Genomic DNA, 15,879 nt, shown 5'->3' on the forward strand with positions numbered 1-15,879 from the left:
CTAAATACGCTTCATCCCCGTGTGGTGCCGTGTGGGGGCCACTTAGCACTTTAGAGCGGCTCAGAACACTCTGTGCGCCAGAGGAGCCACGCTGCTTTTCAGTGCTGCGTTTTCTATCCAGAAATTCAAGTTAAAAAAAAAATCATATTGCCGCGACTACCAAGTCAGATATTCCCTCTGCCACCACGTGCTAAGAAGTGCCTCACCTGTTGTTAGCTGGCATCAGTGCCAACCTACAGAGCAGGTGGGCAGGAACTAGAACCATCTCTATTTTCTTTTTTTATATTTATTTATTTTCCTTTTTGTTGCCCTTGTTTTTTTTTATTGCTGTTGTAGTTATTATTGTTGTGGTCATTGACGTCATCATTGTTAGACAGGACAGAGAGAAATGGAGAGAGGAGGGGAAGACAGAGAGGGAGAGGGAAAGACAGACACCTGCAGACCTGCTTCACCGCCTGTGAAGTGACTCCCCTGCAGGTGGCTCGAACCGGGATCCTTACGCCTTTCCTTGTGCTTTGTGCCACCTGCGCTTAACCCGCTGCACTACCGCTGGACTCCCATCCATCTCTATCTTCTTTGCTGTTTGGATGCCTGATAAGAACCACTTGGTCCCTGAGGAAAACACATCCATGGCTGATGGTCTGGAGAGCATCAAGTCCCACTCCCTTTCTAGTCACCGAGTGTTTTAGCTGTGACCACCTGAAGCTGCAGGTGTCATCTTTGCCCCTCACTTGGGAGCAGTGGCCTAGGGAGGTGGGGACAGACCAATCCCTGTAAGAACAGACACCGGACTGGAAGCCCAGCCTTGGGCTCCCCTGAGTCTTTGCCAGTCTGCCAGTGCCTCCTCCCCTCTCTCCTGCTCCAGGATCACAGGGAACATCCCGGTGGGGCCGGAGTCCACCTACTCGGCCCTCCTAACTGCCTCTCTCTCTCCGGCCCAGGCAGTACCAGTGTTCCGCATAAAACCCGAGACCCTGCCAGAAACCACCTTCCGAAACAGAAGCCTACAGAAAAGCGAACCTAGGGTGGCTCTGATCTCTTTTAAGAAAACCTGACAGGAGGTTGGGTGGTAGGGCAGCGGGTTAAGCATTAAGCAGGTGGCACAAAGCGCAAGGACCGGCGTAAGGATCCCGGTTCGAGCCCCGGCTCCCTACCTGCATGGGAGTCCCTTCACAGGCAGTGAAGCAGGTCTGCAGGTGTCTGTCTTTCTCTCCCCCTCTGTCTTCCACTCCTCTCTCCATTTCTCTCTGCCCAATCCAGCAACCACAACAACAATAAAAAACAACAAGGGCAACAAAAGGGAATAAATAAATAAATATTTGAAAAGTGTCTAAAAAGAAAAAGAAGAAAACCTGACACTAGGCCAGGTGGTGGCACATCTGGTTAAATGCACACATCACACTGTTCAAGGACTTGGGTTCGAGCTCCTGCTCCCCACCTGCAGGAGGAAAAGCTTCAGAAGTGGTGAGGCGGATACTGAAGGTGCCTTTTACTGTCTCTCTCCCCATTTCCTCTCAATTTCTCTCTGTCCTAGCAAATTAAGAGGAAAAGGAAGGAAGGAAGGAAGGAAGGAAGGAAGGAAGGAAGGAAGGAAGGAAGGAAGGAAGGAAGGGAAAATGAATACCAGGAGCAGTGGGTTTGCTGTACAGGCACTGAGCCTCAAGGATAACCCTGGTGGAAATAAAAATACAAATAGAAGGAGAAAAAAAAAACCTGACACATCAAATTCAAACTCCTGGAAACTGATTAAGGAGAGGGCTCGTGCGGTACTTACTCCTCTATTAAAAGGTTTTCAACAAAGAAACACACGCGAATACATAAATACAGCCGTGAAGACAGTGGCTTCAGAAGGACTGGGGATTGCAGCCCAGGAGATCGGTACTTTGCAAAGCATTTTCTGCAGGGCTGGGGGATTGCAATTTGGAGAACACAGGTCCCTTCCCTGTCATATCTTAAAAGCCCCTGTCTGTCTACACTGCACTGAGCTGAGTAGATGTGGTTATTATTTTCTCTTACACTTCTTGAAGGACCTCAGAACCCACCAAAGAAAAGAGATTCAATACCCAGAGCCTTAACGACCAGGTGTGACTTCAATAACCTATGGTCAAAGTCATTCATTCCTGTTAGCCAGTCAGCGCTCTTTCCTGGACTACCCTAGCTGCTACTTCAGGTCATAGATACCCTCTCAACACCTCTGGGCCGCTCTGTCGGGGGTGGGGGTGGGGGCTGTACGCCCACAACAGGCAGGCTCCTGCGACCACGATGTCACGGGGCCTAGAGACTAAGGGCAGGGCCGGCAACTTGCACACCTGGTCCAGGGCTGCCTTTGTCTGCATGATGGTCAGGACAACCTCAGTCGCCACGGGCTGGTGTGAAGTTGTGTCTTGAGACCCAACTACAGACTAGCAACTGTTCCACAGCAAGGACCCTACCAGAGTGCCCGGGATTCACGCCAGACACCCCATTACCACGGCAAGAGGCTCAGTGTTCTCTCCCTGGCAACCTCTCTCCTTCTGGGAAGGCCCAAGATCCTTTGCTCATAAAGCAGGTGGCCAAGTCAGCTCTTCTCATGTTTCTTTCTTTTTAATATTTATTCTCTTTTGTTGGCCTTGTTTTATGGTTGTAGTTATTATTATTGTTGTTGTTGGATAGGATAGAGACAAATGGAGAGAGGAGGGGAAGACAGAGAGGGAGAGAGAAAGACAGACACCCGCAGACCTGCCTCACCACCTGTGAAGCGACTCCCCTGCAGGTGGGGAGCCGGGGGCTCGAACCGGGATCCTTATGCCAGTCCCTGCGCTTGGAGCCACTTGTGCTTAACCCACTGCACTACCGCCTGACTCCCAGTAATAAATATTTTAAAGGAATATAAATGGAGTATAATCTATATTCACACATATATCACTATATATATGCTTTTAAGCTGGTCTAATAAAATGAGCTGCACCTGGATTCAAAGTACTGAATGGGAATAAGGCCTAAGTATTCACTCCTGCTGCATTCTATGACAAGTTGACAGGACATTACTTTTGAAAACTGTGGAGCCCAGTGGTCCAGGAGGTGGCACAGTGGATAAAGCATTGGATTCTCAAGCATGAGGTCTTGAGTTCAATTCCCAGCAGCACATGTACCAGAGTGATGTCTGGTTCTTTCTCTCTCTCCTCCTATCTATCTCATAAATAAATAAATAAATAAATAAATAAAATCTCTAATAAAAATTGTGGAGCCCAGTAGAATTTATCAGGAAAAGAGCAGAGAGAAGAACTCTGAGATGGAGGCTAGCTTCTACAAGCCACCACCTCAGACAAGGAACCACAGAGCAGCTTCTACCACCGTTCCTGCTCCGGTGTGGACTCCATATCTGAGAATCCCAGTCCACAAAACCCTTCTCCCGCCCTCCGGGGACCTCGCCTCAGTCTGAATGCAGTGCTGCCCCCTCTGGGAACCAGACCTCCCTTCTCTGGGAACTGTCCTCGCTGTAGCATCACTAAGGTCTCCAGGGTCCTAACTCAGGTCCTTCTGCGTCTCTCCAAAGTGAATGGAGTGTCAACACAGAGACCACAGCATGTCAAGACCAGCTTTGCCGACTACTATCTTGCCAATCAAGAACAAAACTGGGTTAAAAGGAAAAAGAAACATAAATTGAACTACCACTTGCTATTGTCATTTCAAAGACAAGTTGTCCTTGGACCATTTTGAGAAGGACACACTGGCACAGTCTGAGCGTTCCCCCAGGAAAGGGGCCAGCAGATGCCGTCCCATGGACCAGACTTCTCCAGGAAGCTGCCACCAGAGCCCTGAGCTCTCAGGTAACAGAATCTAGAGATGGGGCCTTGCCTTCACCTCAAAGAGGAGGTGCAGTGGCTTCCTTCTGTTTTTTAATGCCACTAAGACTTCATTCTTTACAGATCAGCTTCACATATGTGGCAGGAATGCCACCTAACTCAACAGGACAAGCAACACAGACTCAAAGTGAAAGGATGGAAAACTATCATCCAAGCTAATGGGCCACAAAAAAGGTCAGATATTCTCATATCTGACACAATAGACTTTAAAATAACTACAATAATGAAAGATAGAAATGGACATAATTTAGTGTTCAGAGGATCAGTCAGCCAAGAGGACTTAACAATTATTAACATCTATGGACCCAACAAGGGGCTGTCTAAATACATCAAACACCCACTCAGAGAGCTACAGCAACATGTTAACAGCAACACAGTCATAGTAGGGGACTTCAACACCCCACCCTCCCAACTTGACAGATCCTCTAGGCAGAGGATAAAGAAATGAGGGAATTAAATGAAAAAAATAGATAAACTAGAACTATTGGACATTTTCACAGTCATTCACCCCAACAAACTGGAATACACATTCTATTCAAGTCTATATGGGTCATTCTCAAGGACAGACCATATGTTAGGCCACAAAGACAGTGCCAACAAATCCAAGAGCATCAAAAGCATCCCAAGGATCTTCTCAGACCACAGTGGAATTACATTAACACTTAACAACAAATAAAATATTAAAGTCCCCAAATCTGGAAACAACAGTATACCACTTAATAACTACTGAGCCAAGGAGGAAATTAAGGAAGAAATTAAAATGTTTCAAGAATCCAATGAAAACACAGACACAAGCTATCAAAATATTTGGGACATAGCTAAGGCAGTTCTGAGAGGGATGTTCATAGCCACAAAGTACACATTAAGAAGGAGGAGGAGGAGGAGAAGAAGGAGAAGAAGGAGAAGAAGGAGGAGGAGGAGGAGGAGAAGGAGGAGGAGGAGGAGGAGGAGGAGGAGGAGGAGGAGGAGGAGGAGGAGGAGGAGGAGGAGAAACTCAAGTAAATAACCTGACTGTATACCTTAGTGACTTAGAAGAAGAGGAACAAAGGAACCATAAATCAACCAGAAGGACTGAAATAACTAAAGTTAGGGCAGAAATAAAAAGAACATTGAAAATAAAGAGAACCATACCAAAAAAAAAAAAAAAAATCAACAAAGCTACATGTTGGTTCTTCGAAAGAGTAAACAAAATTGGAATGACGAACCGTGAGGCCTTGTTCCTTGGTGTGCTCTGTGCTGCCTAGCCTGGTGCCTGAGGGTGTCAAGGAACCCAGGCTGGGAGGGAGACTGTGTTCTCACATCTGTCATGGGGAGATGAGAAACTGTAGCCGTGTGAGAACAGCTGGACTGAAACTCATTGACTCTTCAATAGTTACAAAAAAATCACATCGTCTAGGGCAGAGGCTTTCTTCTGGTTCTGTCCCACAGCTGGGATGAGTAAAACCCTTCAGACTCCAAAGCACAATTACAGTTTTTTAAATTAAACTTCCTCTAAAAAAAAAAAAGACCCTTCAATGGTAGATTTGATAAGGACTCTAAAAAAGGTAGGAGGTAGGCCACTGTGAAATACAATTATTATCCTTATGCTAACAACAGAATTTCTCCATCATTGAATCCCAGTCAAGGAAGTGAACCATCCTGAAGTAGAAGGGGCTGAACTAGTGCAAAACAACTTAATCTCCTTTCCCTTCCTAGTGTGCTTGTAACTAAGACCCTCCAGGAGCACTTCATTCTCTTTCCTGTCCATATGAAGAAATGCTATGAAATGATCTTTTTCTAGTCCTCCCTCCCCCCTCCCCTTCTTCCCCCTCCTCCCATTCATTTCTATTTATCGATGTAATTATACGTGGTAATCAGCTATGCCTCTGCCATTCCATCTACCTGCCCATCCTGCTCTAAGGCCTTCATAGTTTTAAATAAAAGGAAAATAAATGTCCCCAGAATCCCCAAGACATGCCTACATATCCTTGTTGAATTTTTAGGAAATAACTACTAACCTGTTTCTCTCTGGAATACTATCTTTCGTGGAGAAATTTCAAAGATATCCTAGTGCGTGACTAATAACCACCTACATGTGACACAGCCTAGCCTCTCTGAGCTGAGACTTAGCTCCAGGGGTGTGTCTGTGCGTGTGTGTGTGTGTCTGTCAGTGTGTGTGTGTCTGTGTGTCTCTGTGTGTCTGTGTCTCTGTGTGTGTGTGCCTGTGTCTGTGTGTGTGTCTGTGTGTGTGTCTGTGTGTGTGTGTGTCTGTCAGTGTGTGCCTGTGTGTGTGTGTCTGTGTGTGTCTGTGTGTGTCTGTGTGTGTGTCTGTGTCTGTGTGTGTCTGTGTCTGTGTGTGTGTGTCTGTGTGTGTGTCTGTGTCTGTGTGTGTCTGTGTGTGTGTGTCTGTGTGTCTGTGTCTGTGTCTTTGTGTGTCTGTGTGTCTGTGTGTGTGTCTGTGTGTGTGCTATATCAATACACACTCACACATGTGCAGAAACAGGTACAGAAAGCACACGTCTGTGCGTATGTGTTTTGATGCATCTATCTCACCTGCAGAGTATGCTCTCTGAGCATGTGGCTTGAGTCGGATTTCTACCAATATTCCGCCATTCTGTCACACTCAAAAACAAAAAAGGAGCAATGCCACAGTGTCAGTCTACCGGTGTGTCGCCAGTGAAACTCTCAGGTCTGACCCAAAGGAGCGAGAAGGGCTGGAAACAGAGGTGTCGTCCCTGCTGAGGAGCCTGGGGAGGCCTGTGTGGCCTGGGGTAGGAGGGAGGACCCTCGGTGGCTTTGCTGTCAGGGATGTCTAGAGGAGCTGCGTGTTCCCCATGAAAGAAGCAATGGCCCTGTCAGTGCCACCCCCGGGGCGGGGTCCCAGCCTTGGTGACTACACCCAGTCCCTTGGTGACTACATGGCAGGGACTCCCATGCACCGGCTGTCAGGAGATGCCAGGATGTTTCACAAGCAGGATAAGCATGCCATATGTCTGTCTTTCTGGTGTGACCGCAGTCCAGCGAAGCTCTGGACAGGGCATACACATGCCCCAAATATCTGTGATTTGAGTTTTCAAACAGAGAACCTTCCCCTCACCTCCCCCACTCTGCCCAGTCCCCACCCCAACTCCACATCGGCTGCTCACAAAATGCCACAAGGGACAAGTCAGGGTACGCGGAGAAACCAAGAGCCAGTCACTAAAGAGAAGCCTGCCCCCCGCCCCCGCCAGGCTCTGTTCAAGCAAGCCATTCCTCCAGCTAACGTGAAGATGGACCCCTTGGAATCCAGAGCAAACCACAGACACGCCAGTGACACCGACAGCATGCAATGACCAGATGCCCGTCAGCCCCCGCGGCCATGCTGTGATCGCTTCAAGCTCAGGGAACCACGCGTCCTCCGTGCGGTGGGCCGGCTGGCTGCCCACACGCCAAGGTGAGGTTGGGAAGAAAACTGGGCTGAGGTCCAGTGCCTACCCGGCACTCCCTAAGGCCAAGGGAAGATGGCGCCTGTGTCCATCAGTTTGCCAACAGCACATCTGCATCCCCTAGCCTGACTGGTCTTTGTCTCTTTTGGGGGGGGGGCACTGCCCACACCAGGTGGTCCTCATTCTGAAGGTGGGGCATCGGGGAGCTCCCGGGCCAGCGGCATGCGGTCATTTAAGAGTTTAAGTGGGACGGAGAGGGGCAAGCTGGTCTTGGAAGGCCTGAGGTTACTGCCGCTGACTCACGGGTTTTCAAAGGGCCCTGAATCCAATCTTGATTTGCACCAGGCTGTGTTTCTGCTGAGGTCAAGGCAAGAGCCTACCAGCTGGGGACAGGACGGGCCACCCCTCCCTCTCCTTTGTCTTTCAAGAGCCCCTGTGCAGGACTGCAGGGGTTTCTCCCTTGCTGGAGCCCAAGGGGAGCAGAGCCCAGATGCAGTCTTGATCCTAACTGCTCTGGGCTAAGAAGGCCCTTTCCTTGGCTGCCCTCCCTGTCTGCTGCGGATGGAGGCTGCTCCTGTTACCCTGTGATGGTGCTATGGTTAATTACTGTGCAGGCACTACCCTGAGATAAAATCCAGACACTTGGCATCTTTAATCGAGGTTTAAAAGCTCTTGGGATCATGGCCTGTTTCACCACAAATATGTACCTTTTATAAAACAGGCTTCCTTCTCTTTAGTTGTTAGAGGAGAGGAGAGGGGAGGAGAGGGGAGGGGAGAGAGGAGGGGAGGGGAGAGGAGAGGAGAGGGAAAGGGAGGGGAGAGGAGAGAGGAGGGGAGGGGAGGGGAGAGGAGAGGGGAAGGGAGGGGAGGGGAGAGAGGAGGGGAGAGGAGAGAGGAGGGGAAGGGAGAGGAGAAAAGAGGGGAGGAGAGAGGAGAGGAGAGAGGAAGGGAGGGGAGAGGAGACAGGAGGGGAGGGGAGAGGAGAGAGGAGAGAGGAGGGGAGGGGAGGGGAGAGGAGAGGAGAGAGGAGGGAAAGGAAGAGGAGAGAGGAGGGGAGGGGAGAGGAGAGAGGAGGGGAGGGGAGAGGAGAGAGGAGGGGAGGGGAGAGGAGAGAGGAGGGGAGGGGAGAGGATAGAGGAGGGGAGGGGAGGGGAGAGGAGAGGAGAGAGGAGGGAAAGGAAGAGGAGAGAGGAGGGGAGGGGAGAGGAGAGAGGAGGGGAGGGGAGAGGAGAGAGGAGGGGAGGAGAGAGGAGGGGAGGGGAGAGGAGAGAGGAGGGGAGGGGAGGGGAGAGGAGAGGAGAGAGGAGGGAAAGGAAGAGGAGAGAGGAGGGGAGGGGAGAGGAGAGAGGAGGGGAGGAGAGGGAAGGGGAGGGGAGAGGAGAGAGGAGGGGAGGGGAGGGGAGAGAGGAGGGGAGGGGAGAGGAGAGGAGAGGGAAGGGGAGGCGAGAGGAGAGAGGAGGGGAGGGGAGGGGAGAGGAGAGGGAAGGGGAGGCGAGAGGAGAGAGGAGGGGAGGGGAGGGGAGAGGAGAGGGAAGGGGAGGCGAGAGGAGAGAGGAGGGGAGGGGAGGGGAGAGGAGAGGAGAGAGGAGGGAAAGGAAGAGGAGAGAGGAGGGGAGGGGAGAGGAGAGAGGAGGGGAGGGGAGAGGAGAGAGGAGGGGAGGGGAGAGGAGAGAGGAGGGGAGGGGAGAGGAGAGGAGAGGAGGAGAGGAGAGGAAAGTGAAAGGAATACTATTACTTCTTAAATGCCTGCATAAATCACACCAGAAATGACTTTTAAAAATTTTTTAAAGATTGCTTTCTGGTCATTGACCTATTACTGCATCTACCTCCTTGCAGTAATTCTGTCCGTGGCAAGTGTCTGGCTTGTAATAAAGCAGAACAGACCTAGTAATCAATTTCCACAGCAACCAAGAAGACCTGATGTGCAAATCTCTCTAATGAACAGCAAGAGGCCAATTACATGGACTGGAATATATTCATTTGGTTTCTTCTTCAACTCAAAGTCTCATGCTAATGAAGGAGCTGTAGAGTTACCAATCTTAGACGAGCAGTTTTCTTTTCCCCAGAAGGACATGTTCGAATGAGAAATTTTAATACTATTAAAATAACCAACCTCATATGTCTATTTGAATATGTGGGGCTCAAATGCAGCCCATTCCTAACTTAATTTTTTTTTTTTGACGGATGCAAGTGGAAACAGCCAAGTAACTCTCCAAATACTCCTAAGCATTGTTTATTTATTCCAGATGTCTAGATTCATCTTACTGGAAAAAAAAACAGTTTAAATTCTATCTTTGTAATTAACCTCTTCTCAACTTGAGAAGTGTATACACTTATCCAGAGAAGCGAGCTAAAAATCCAGAGGAGTTTGTTGAAGATTCTCATAATTATACAGCAGGCTCAGGATTACTAGGGTTATAATTATATACCAAGTGGAGAATTGAGCATGGAGAGAGGGCTTCATAAAAATAATCAAGTGTTGTCCATGAACCAAGGTACAGTCAATACTTGGAGAATCGCATTAAGTCTTTTAACATCTGTGGAACGACCTTCCGCAGCAGGCATCATTGCTTGATTAGCTTTATGGACCCTCACGGTTGGTTCCCTCAGTCTAGTGTCAGAGTGGGCCGGGGAGTGCGTCTTACAGACAACACAGCTTGCGTGCATCTGGGCCCCCGAGGGGTGAGTGGGATAGTGGGCACACATGCTGGCCGCTGTTGGAAGCAGTGTGGGGAGTCCCTCTGGCCTGGAGAGCCTCTAAAAGGCTCTGAGGCAAACAGGCTCCCAACCTGCAGACAGGGCTTCTGAGCTGAGTTGGGGAATTGCAAAAGGGTGAGGTTCTCCTAAGGCAGTGTTTTAGGGTTCCTGACTGGCCGACCGCCCCCACCCCCCTGCCCTGCCCAACAGCCCTGCGGCTAGGAGAAGCTGAGGACACGTCTCGTGAGAGATGGGATGGAGTTGCAGAGAAAGCAGACCACAGCAAACAGTGGGGAGAGGAGGCAGGACAGGCCGGGTCACAGTCAGCCAGGCTGTGGCTGCAGACGCGACACCCCTCCCCCCAGTCTCCTAGCCCCCCAACTCCCCCCCCCCCCCCCCCCCCGGAGTCCGAGGCCTGGCTATTCACCTGTGGGCCCAGCATGCCTCAGCCACACACACATGCAAATCCGGACTGGCCGGCTGACTCATGAACGGGCAGTTTTAGACCAAGGGCGTCATCATCTTGCCCCCACCCCCAGAAGCACCCTGGTGACACTGGTGCATGCAGCCCGCAGCCCCCACCCCCCCAACATTCACATCTCTTCTCTGTCTGCCCAGAACAGAGCTGACGTGTTGCATTCAGCAGGGAAACACGCTTTTCAGGGGTGTCCCAGGCACCGGTGTGAACACAGCCAGGGCCACCATTTCAGGAAGCTCCTCACAGTCACAGAGGGGGCCTGGGAGACGGAGCCCCAGAGCTCCTCCGGCCTCCTCCACACCCCACAGAGTCCCACTCCGGTCCCTTCCCCCCTGCAAGTCACAGCCAGGACACCTGGGCGTCAGTCACCCCAAGAGGGAGGCCCAAGCTCCTCCAGTTCCTCTCTCTGGGATCTCAAACTCAATGTGGGTGGTGTCTCTAGGCATGAGCGGGTGTGACAAGGGGGGGTGGTATCAGGGCAGGGTGGTTCTCCTTCCTGAGAGTCAGGGGGGCAGTGGCCCTAAGCTCCTTTCTCTGTGACTCAGCCCAGAGGGAGGCTCCAGGATGGGCCAGGCTGGGTGTCTCTCTGTCTCTGTGGCCCTGGCTTCCTCCCTGTCATCTTTTTTGGGGGGGAGGGGGTCAGGGGGTACAGCATTCCCCGGCGGGCATGCACTGGCACCAGGCCGCACAGGGCTGAAGTCCCAGCACCTAGTTTGTCATCATGAGGCTTCCAGGAGGAGGCTTGCTTACCTGTCACTGTAGGCGGCGGCGGTGGCAGGGGTGGGCTGGGCGTAGCGGTAAGCGGCATAACCACCCTGAAACGCAAGAGAAACAGGGACTCAGACGCTGGGGTGCGTCTCCCGCAGGGCCCAGCTCCCCAGAGACCAAGACCGGCGGCTTCCCCCAGTCCACTGGAGGCTAAAGCAGAGAGAAAACACCTGCAGCCAGGGAGGCCGCCCCCACCTCCAGCTGGAAGTTAGATGTTATCAGGCTCCACAGAAAACCCAAGCAGAAAGGGCCCAGCACCCTGGAAAGGCCTGTCACTCAGCATTATTGAGACTGTCCCCAGCATGGGTCCTCCCTCCACTGGTCTCCACTTTGAAGATTCTGCAGTGCCGCTGATGCATTAGTTATTAAGTAGTTATCCACTCTTATTCTGTTCCTACCTCCACACAACTCAAAGCTTTGTTGTTTTTCTTATCTGGGAGACCGGCAAACCCTGCCTTTGAATACTTTCTGGTGGCCCCTGCACGTGAGGGAAGGCAAATAAAGGTGATTCAAGGAGGCGTCTTTCCCTTCCCTAATGTTGTGGGATTTTAATTTTTTTAAAGAAAGTTGGGTGGGTGTTCACATTGCAGCCTCCCCCCTTCCCCCCGTTTATTGAGAACATATAGCACACTGGCTCACACAGGGGGTTTGGTATGGAAAAATAGGGTGAAGTCTTTTACAATCACTAAGGGAGAAAAGAAAAATTCTGAAGGAGGAAAAAAAACAATAAGACAGCTCTTCCTTGTTTGCAGCGGTAATTGCAATTGTTCAATTAAGCAGAGGACAAGCACATGGGCACGTTTGGAAGGGGCTGTGTTCAGCGGAGCAGCGATGGACGATCAAACGGTAAAAATAACAGGCCACGCTGCCCCATCAAGTGCTGTCCGAGGCTCTCGGCACAGGTAACGCACAGGATCTGGTCTCCCCTGGGAACGTGGGGCGGGGGGCACGGGCAGGCTGTGGCCGGCTGCACAGCCCCTCGTCCTGGGAGGTCACAGTCCTCACTGCCGGGGGTGTCTCCACTCCACACACAGTGTGAGAGGCCCTGCAGCAGCACTGGGCTGGCAGCTCTAACAGCACGGCCAGGCCAGGAGCACACACCTAGCTGAACTCTGACAGAAGGAAAGACAAAACGAAAGTGGGTCAAATTGCACATCAACGGGGAAGCTTCACAGTTGGTCTCTTCTAGCCAGTCAGCTCCCCAAATTAATCTGTGAACACCCACAAAGCAAAGTGAAAATAAAAGATCAGGTTTATCCTTCCAGAATGTATCTCATTTTTTTTCTTTTTTCTTTTTTATCATTGGAGAAGACACATCCAAATCACCCTGACAGATAATCAATCACCAAGAATTTGGAGCCGGTGTGTAGAGATAGGAAGTTTGCCTCGGGGGAGTAAATAAATAAATAAAAATTAAAAGAAACACCCAAAACATGGAAGTTTAAAAAGAAAAAGAGGCCTGCACAAGACACCACCTGGTGTTCTGGGCTCCAAGTTCTCTCATGGGGAAAGAGGGGGCCTCCTTCGTTGTTGTGAGGCCAAGAGAGGCTGTCACAGCAGCTTGGAGCTCTGGGTGGAGAATGAATGACAGGCCGAGAGGGAAGCCGGTCACTGGACTCCAGGGCCCTTCTCGTCTTCTGCCTGTCTCTGCCTGGGATTTCTGGATCCTTCCAAGAGGGCACAGGTGTGTGTGTGCACAGTCCTCAGACTTAATGAGGCAGGGAGGGGCTAGAATTGAGGAACTGATTGCAAAAAGACACCAGGAGCAACCAATTGAAAACTCTGATGGAAGGAAAAGGGGGGGGGGGAGGAAAAGAGAGGGAAGAGGGAGGGAGGGAGAGAGAGAGAGGGAGAATGAGAATGTGTGTGTGTGTGTGTGGAGAGATAAAGAGAGAGGAGAATATGTATATGTGTGTGTGTGTGTGTGTGTGTGTGTGTGTGTGTGTGTGTGTGTGTGTGTAGAGAGAATGAGAATATGTGTGTGCATGGAGAGAGAGGAGAGGGAGGGAGAGAGGGAGAGGGAGAGAGAGAGAACCCTCTCCCTGAATTAAAATTACAGGAGGAGGGAGTTATTGTAAAGATATTTGCATGGGATATCATCTAAATCATCATGATTTTGGTGACTGATATTCATTCCAGCAAATCTTTCTTTCTTTCTTTCTTTCTTTCTTTCTTTCTTTCTTTCTTTCTTTCTTTCTCTCGCCTCCAAAGTTATTGCTGGGGCTCGGTGCCTGCACTACAAATCTACTGCTCCTGGAGGCCATTTTTACACACCTCCATTTTACTGGAAAAGACAAAGAAATTGACAGAAAAGGGCAAGATAGAGAGGGAGAAAGGAGACACCTGCAGACCTGCTTCTCCACTTGTGAGGTGTCCTCGCTGCAGGTGGGGAGCCGGAGCTCAAACCCAGCCCTTGCACACGGCCCTCGGTGCCCCAGTGAGGATGCTGTTATCTGAGCTCTCCAGCTCAGTGGCCCCTGATCCTCAGAGCCTGATGTTCACCTGGGCGTAGCTGATGGAGTGAGCTGACATCCTCCTTCATTTAGTTTAAGCTCACTGGCACTTATGTGCAAACAGCCACATGGAGCTTGGGAGGGTCTTTTTTGGACAGTAGCTATCTAAGAGAGCCCAGAAACACGTCATGATTAAGGGACAAAAAAAAAGGGGGACAAAAACAGAGTGGTGGTTTGATCCCTTGATCTGTGTAAGGCGTCCTCTCTCTCTGCTGTTCTCTCTTTATGAAATCATAGTACGGACACGGCAGAGTTGTGCATTAACACAGTGTACATGTGTGCGCCTGCTGATCAAAAAAATACAAATTGCTTTAATTTGCTTTCTGAACAGGTGATTCTAATCAATTTTATAGCTTCATATTTTGCAGCCGGCTGAGCATAGCTAGCGGCTTCTGCAAGGTTCCGTGGAAATGTCTGGAAAGACGGAAAAGGACTTGCTTGCCTCTCTTTGCTGTTCCCTTCCGTGGAAACAGCAGTTCCCCTCTGCCCTTTACAACTGGGGTCTCTCCCAGCACTGAAACAAAGGGAAGGCCCTTGCTGGTCCCATGTTCTTGCTCCTAAAGCAGGCTGCCTTCCCATGTGGCATAGCAGAAATGGGACCTTACAGAGTCCCTCCCCACCTCATGAATGTGTGAAGACATTCCCCACCTCATGGATCTGGAACCTTCAATTTCTGAGTTGATTCCAGGTGCTCCATGGTGGGAGCGGGCGGGGTGGGGGGGGGGTGGCGAGAGCTGCCAGAGAAGGGCCTTGAAGGCAGCTCCTTGAAAACTCTGCTTAGCTGGGGAGAAGAAGGCCATGGCCAAGCAGACTTGGGGAATGCTGACTTTAAATGAGCAGGGGCAGGTGGGGGTGCACCTGGTTAAGTGCAAGAACCCGCCCAAGGATACTGGTTCAAGCTCCTGGTTTGAGCCCCTAGCGGATGTGTTGGTTCCTTTTTTTTTTTTTTTTTTCTTTTTTCAATGTGTTTCTTTGGAAGTTTGAGCAGCGAGAAATAGGTGTGAAAACAATCAGGCTAGGTGTGAAATAAATTCACCAGAGTTGGCAATGCCTCCAGTGACAGTTACATTAGCTATGCTGTCTCTTAATGACGGAGAGGGTGAGGAGGCATATTTTATTTTCATTTTACCACTGCAGTTAAATCCGGCTACGGCACTAAAATCTTTACTGCAGACAAATGATTCAGTGAAAAGTCCCTGATTCTTTCTGTGGCATGTCACTCACTAACCTCAGCTACATCTATCAGGGCAAGATGTTCACAACCCAGCCAGGCCTCTCTGTGGATTCCCTGGTGATGGGGCAAAACGTTCGGCACCGGAGACATCTACTCTGTGTGGAAGAAATCACCCTCACTCCCATCAGAGGACAGAGTGAAAGACCAGGGGGCTGTTTAAGGCCAGTGCTAGTCTAAGAACTAGCAAATCCAAGTGAGTTTCCCCTCGTGTGTGTGTGTGTGTGTGTGTGTGAGAGAGAGAGAGAGAGAGAGAGAGAGAGAGAGAGAGAATCTCTCCTCAGAAAGCATCTTGTTAGTAGAGCTTTGCAGGAACCCACAGTCACAGTGAGGAGCTTCCCCACCAGTCAGGATTTCATACCTGCACCAACTTATTGCCATACACAGGCTCTTGGTACACTACTCTATAAAGAAACAGAAATGCAATGTTTTCAATGCAAAAGAAAGATGAAATAAATCAGCAAAATAAATCTAAAAATACACATATGCATCAGTCAGACAGAAAAAAAAAACCTGAGCAATTCCTTTTACAAGTTTGCTCCTCTTCCTTCCCAGGACTCGAGGGACCCAGTCAACCCAAAGGGGAGCCAGAGGACCCCAATTCCAATTCCAATCTCTATAGCAGAGAAGGTGAGTGGGCGGAGGCGGCCACAGCCCCTGTAAGGCTGCTGCAGACAGTGCTAGGCTATACAGAAGGAAAAAAGGGGCTTCATGGCTTCTGACTCTTCCATGTCAATCCCAACAGTCCAATGAACTTAATAAAAAAAAAAGGATTACCTCTTTGGGTTCACCTTTTCAGCTAGAAAGAAAGATAAGACACACAGAGAGACAGAGACAGAGAAGGGAAGATGCCACAGCACTGAAGCTTCCTGCAGAGCAGAGGGGGTCCAGCTCACACCTGGGTCTTGAGCTTGGCAAAGCAGCCCCCCAGATGAACTCTCCC

At 50.2% G+C, this 15,879-nt stretch overlaps 1 protein-coding gene across 23 annotated transcripts in view; it reads right to left on the minus strand.

Moving 5' to 3' along the window:
- Positions 1-15,879, minus strand: part of RBFOX1 (RNA binding fox-1 homolog 1) — a 1,765,566-nt gene that overhangs the window by 32,375 nt on the left and 1,717,312 nt on the right. For 18 of the 23 annotated variants that reach the window (XM_060172406.1, XM_060172410.1, XM_060172405.1 and 15 more), the window contains one exon: positions 11,175-11,239. In XM_060172406.1, coding sequence (XP_060028389.1) covers positions 11,175-11,239 — 65 coding nt within the window. Of the gene's footprint in view, positions 1-11,174; positions 11,240-15,297; positions 15,341-15,879 lie in introns of all 23 variants that reach the window. The other 5 variants (XM_060172423.1, XM_007522010.3, XM_060172414.1 and 2 more) reach the window with 1 other exon arrangement.

The sequence above is a fragment of the Erinaceus europaeus genome, chromosome 15 (assembly GCF_950295315.1).
Source record: "Erinaceus europaeus chromosome 15, mEriEur2.1, whole genome shotgun sequence".
Classification (NCBI taxonomy): domain Eukaryota; kingdom Metazoa; phylum Chordata; class Mammalia; order Eulipotyphla; family Erinaceidae; genus Erinaceus; species Erinaceus europaeus.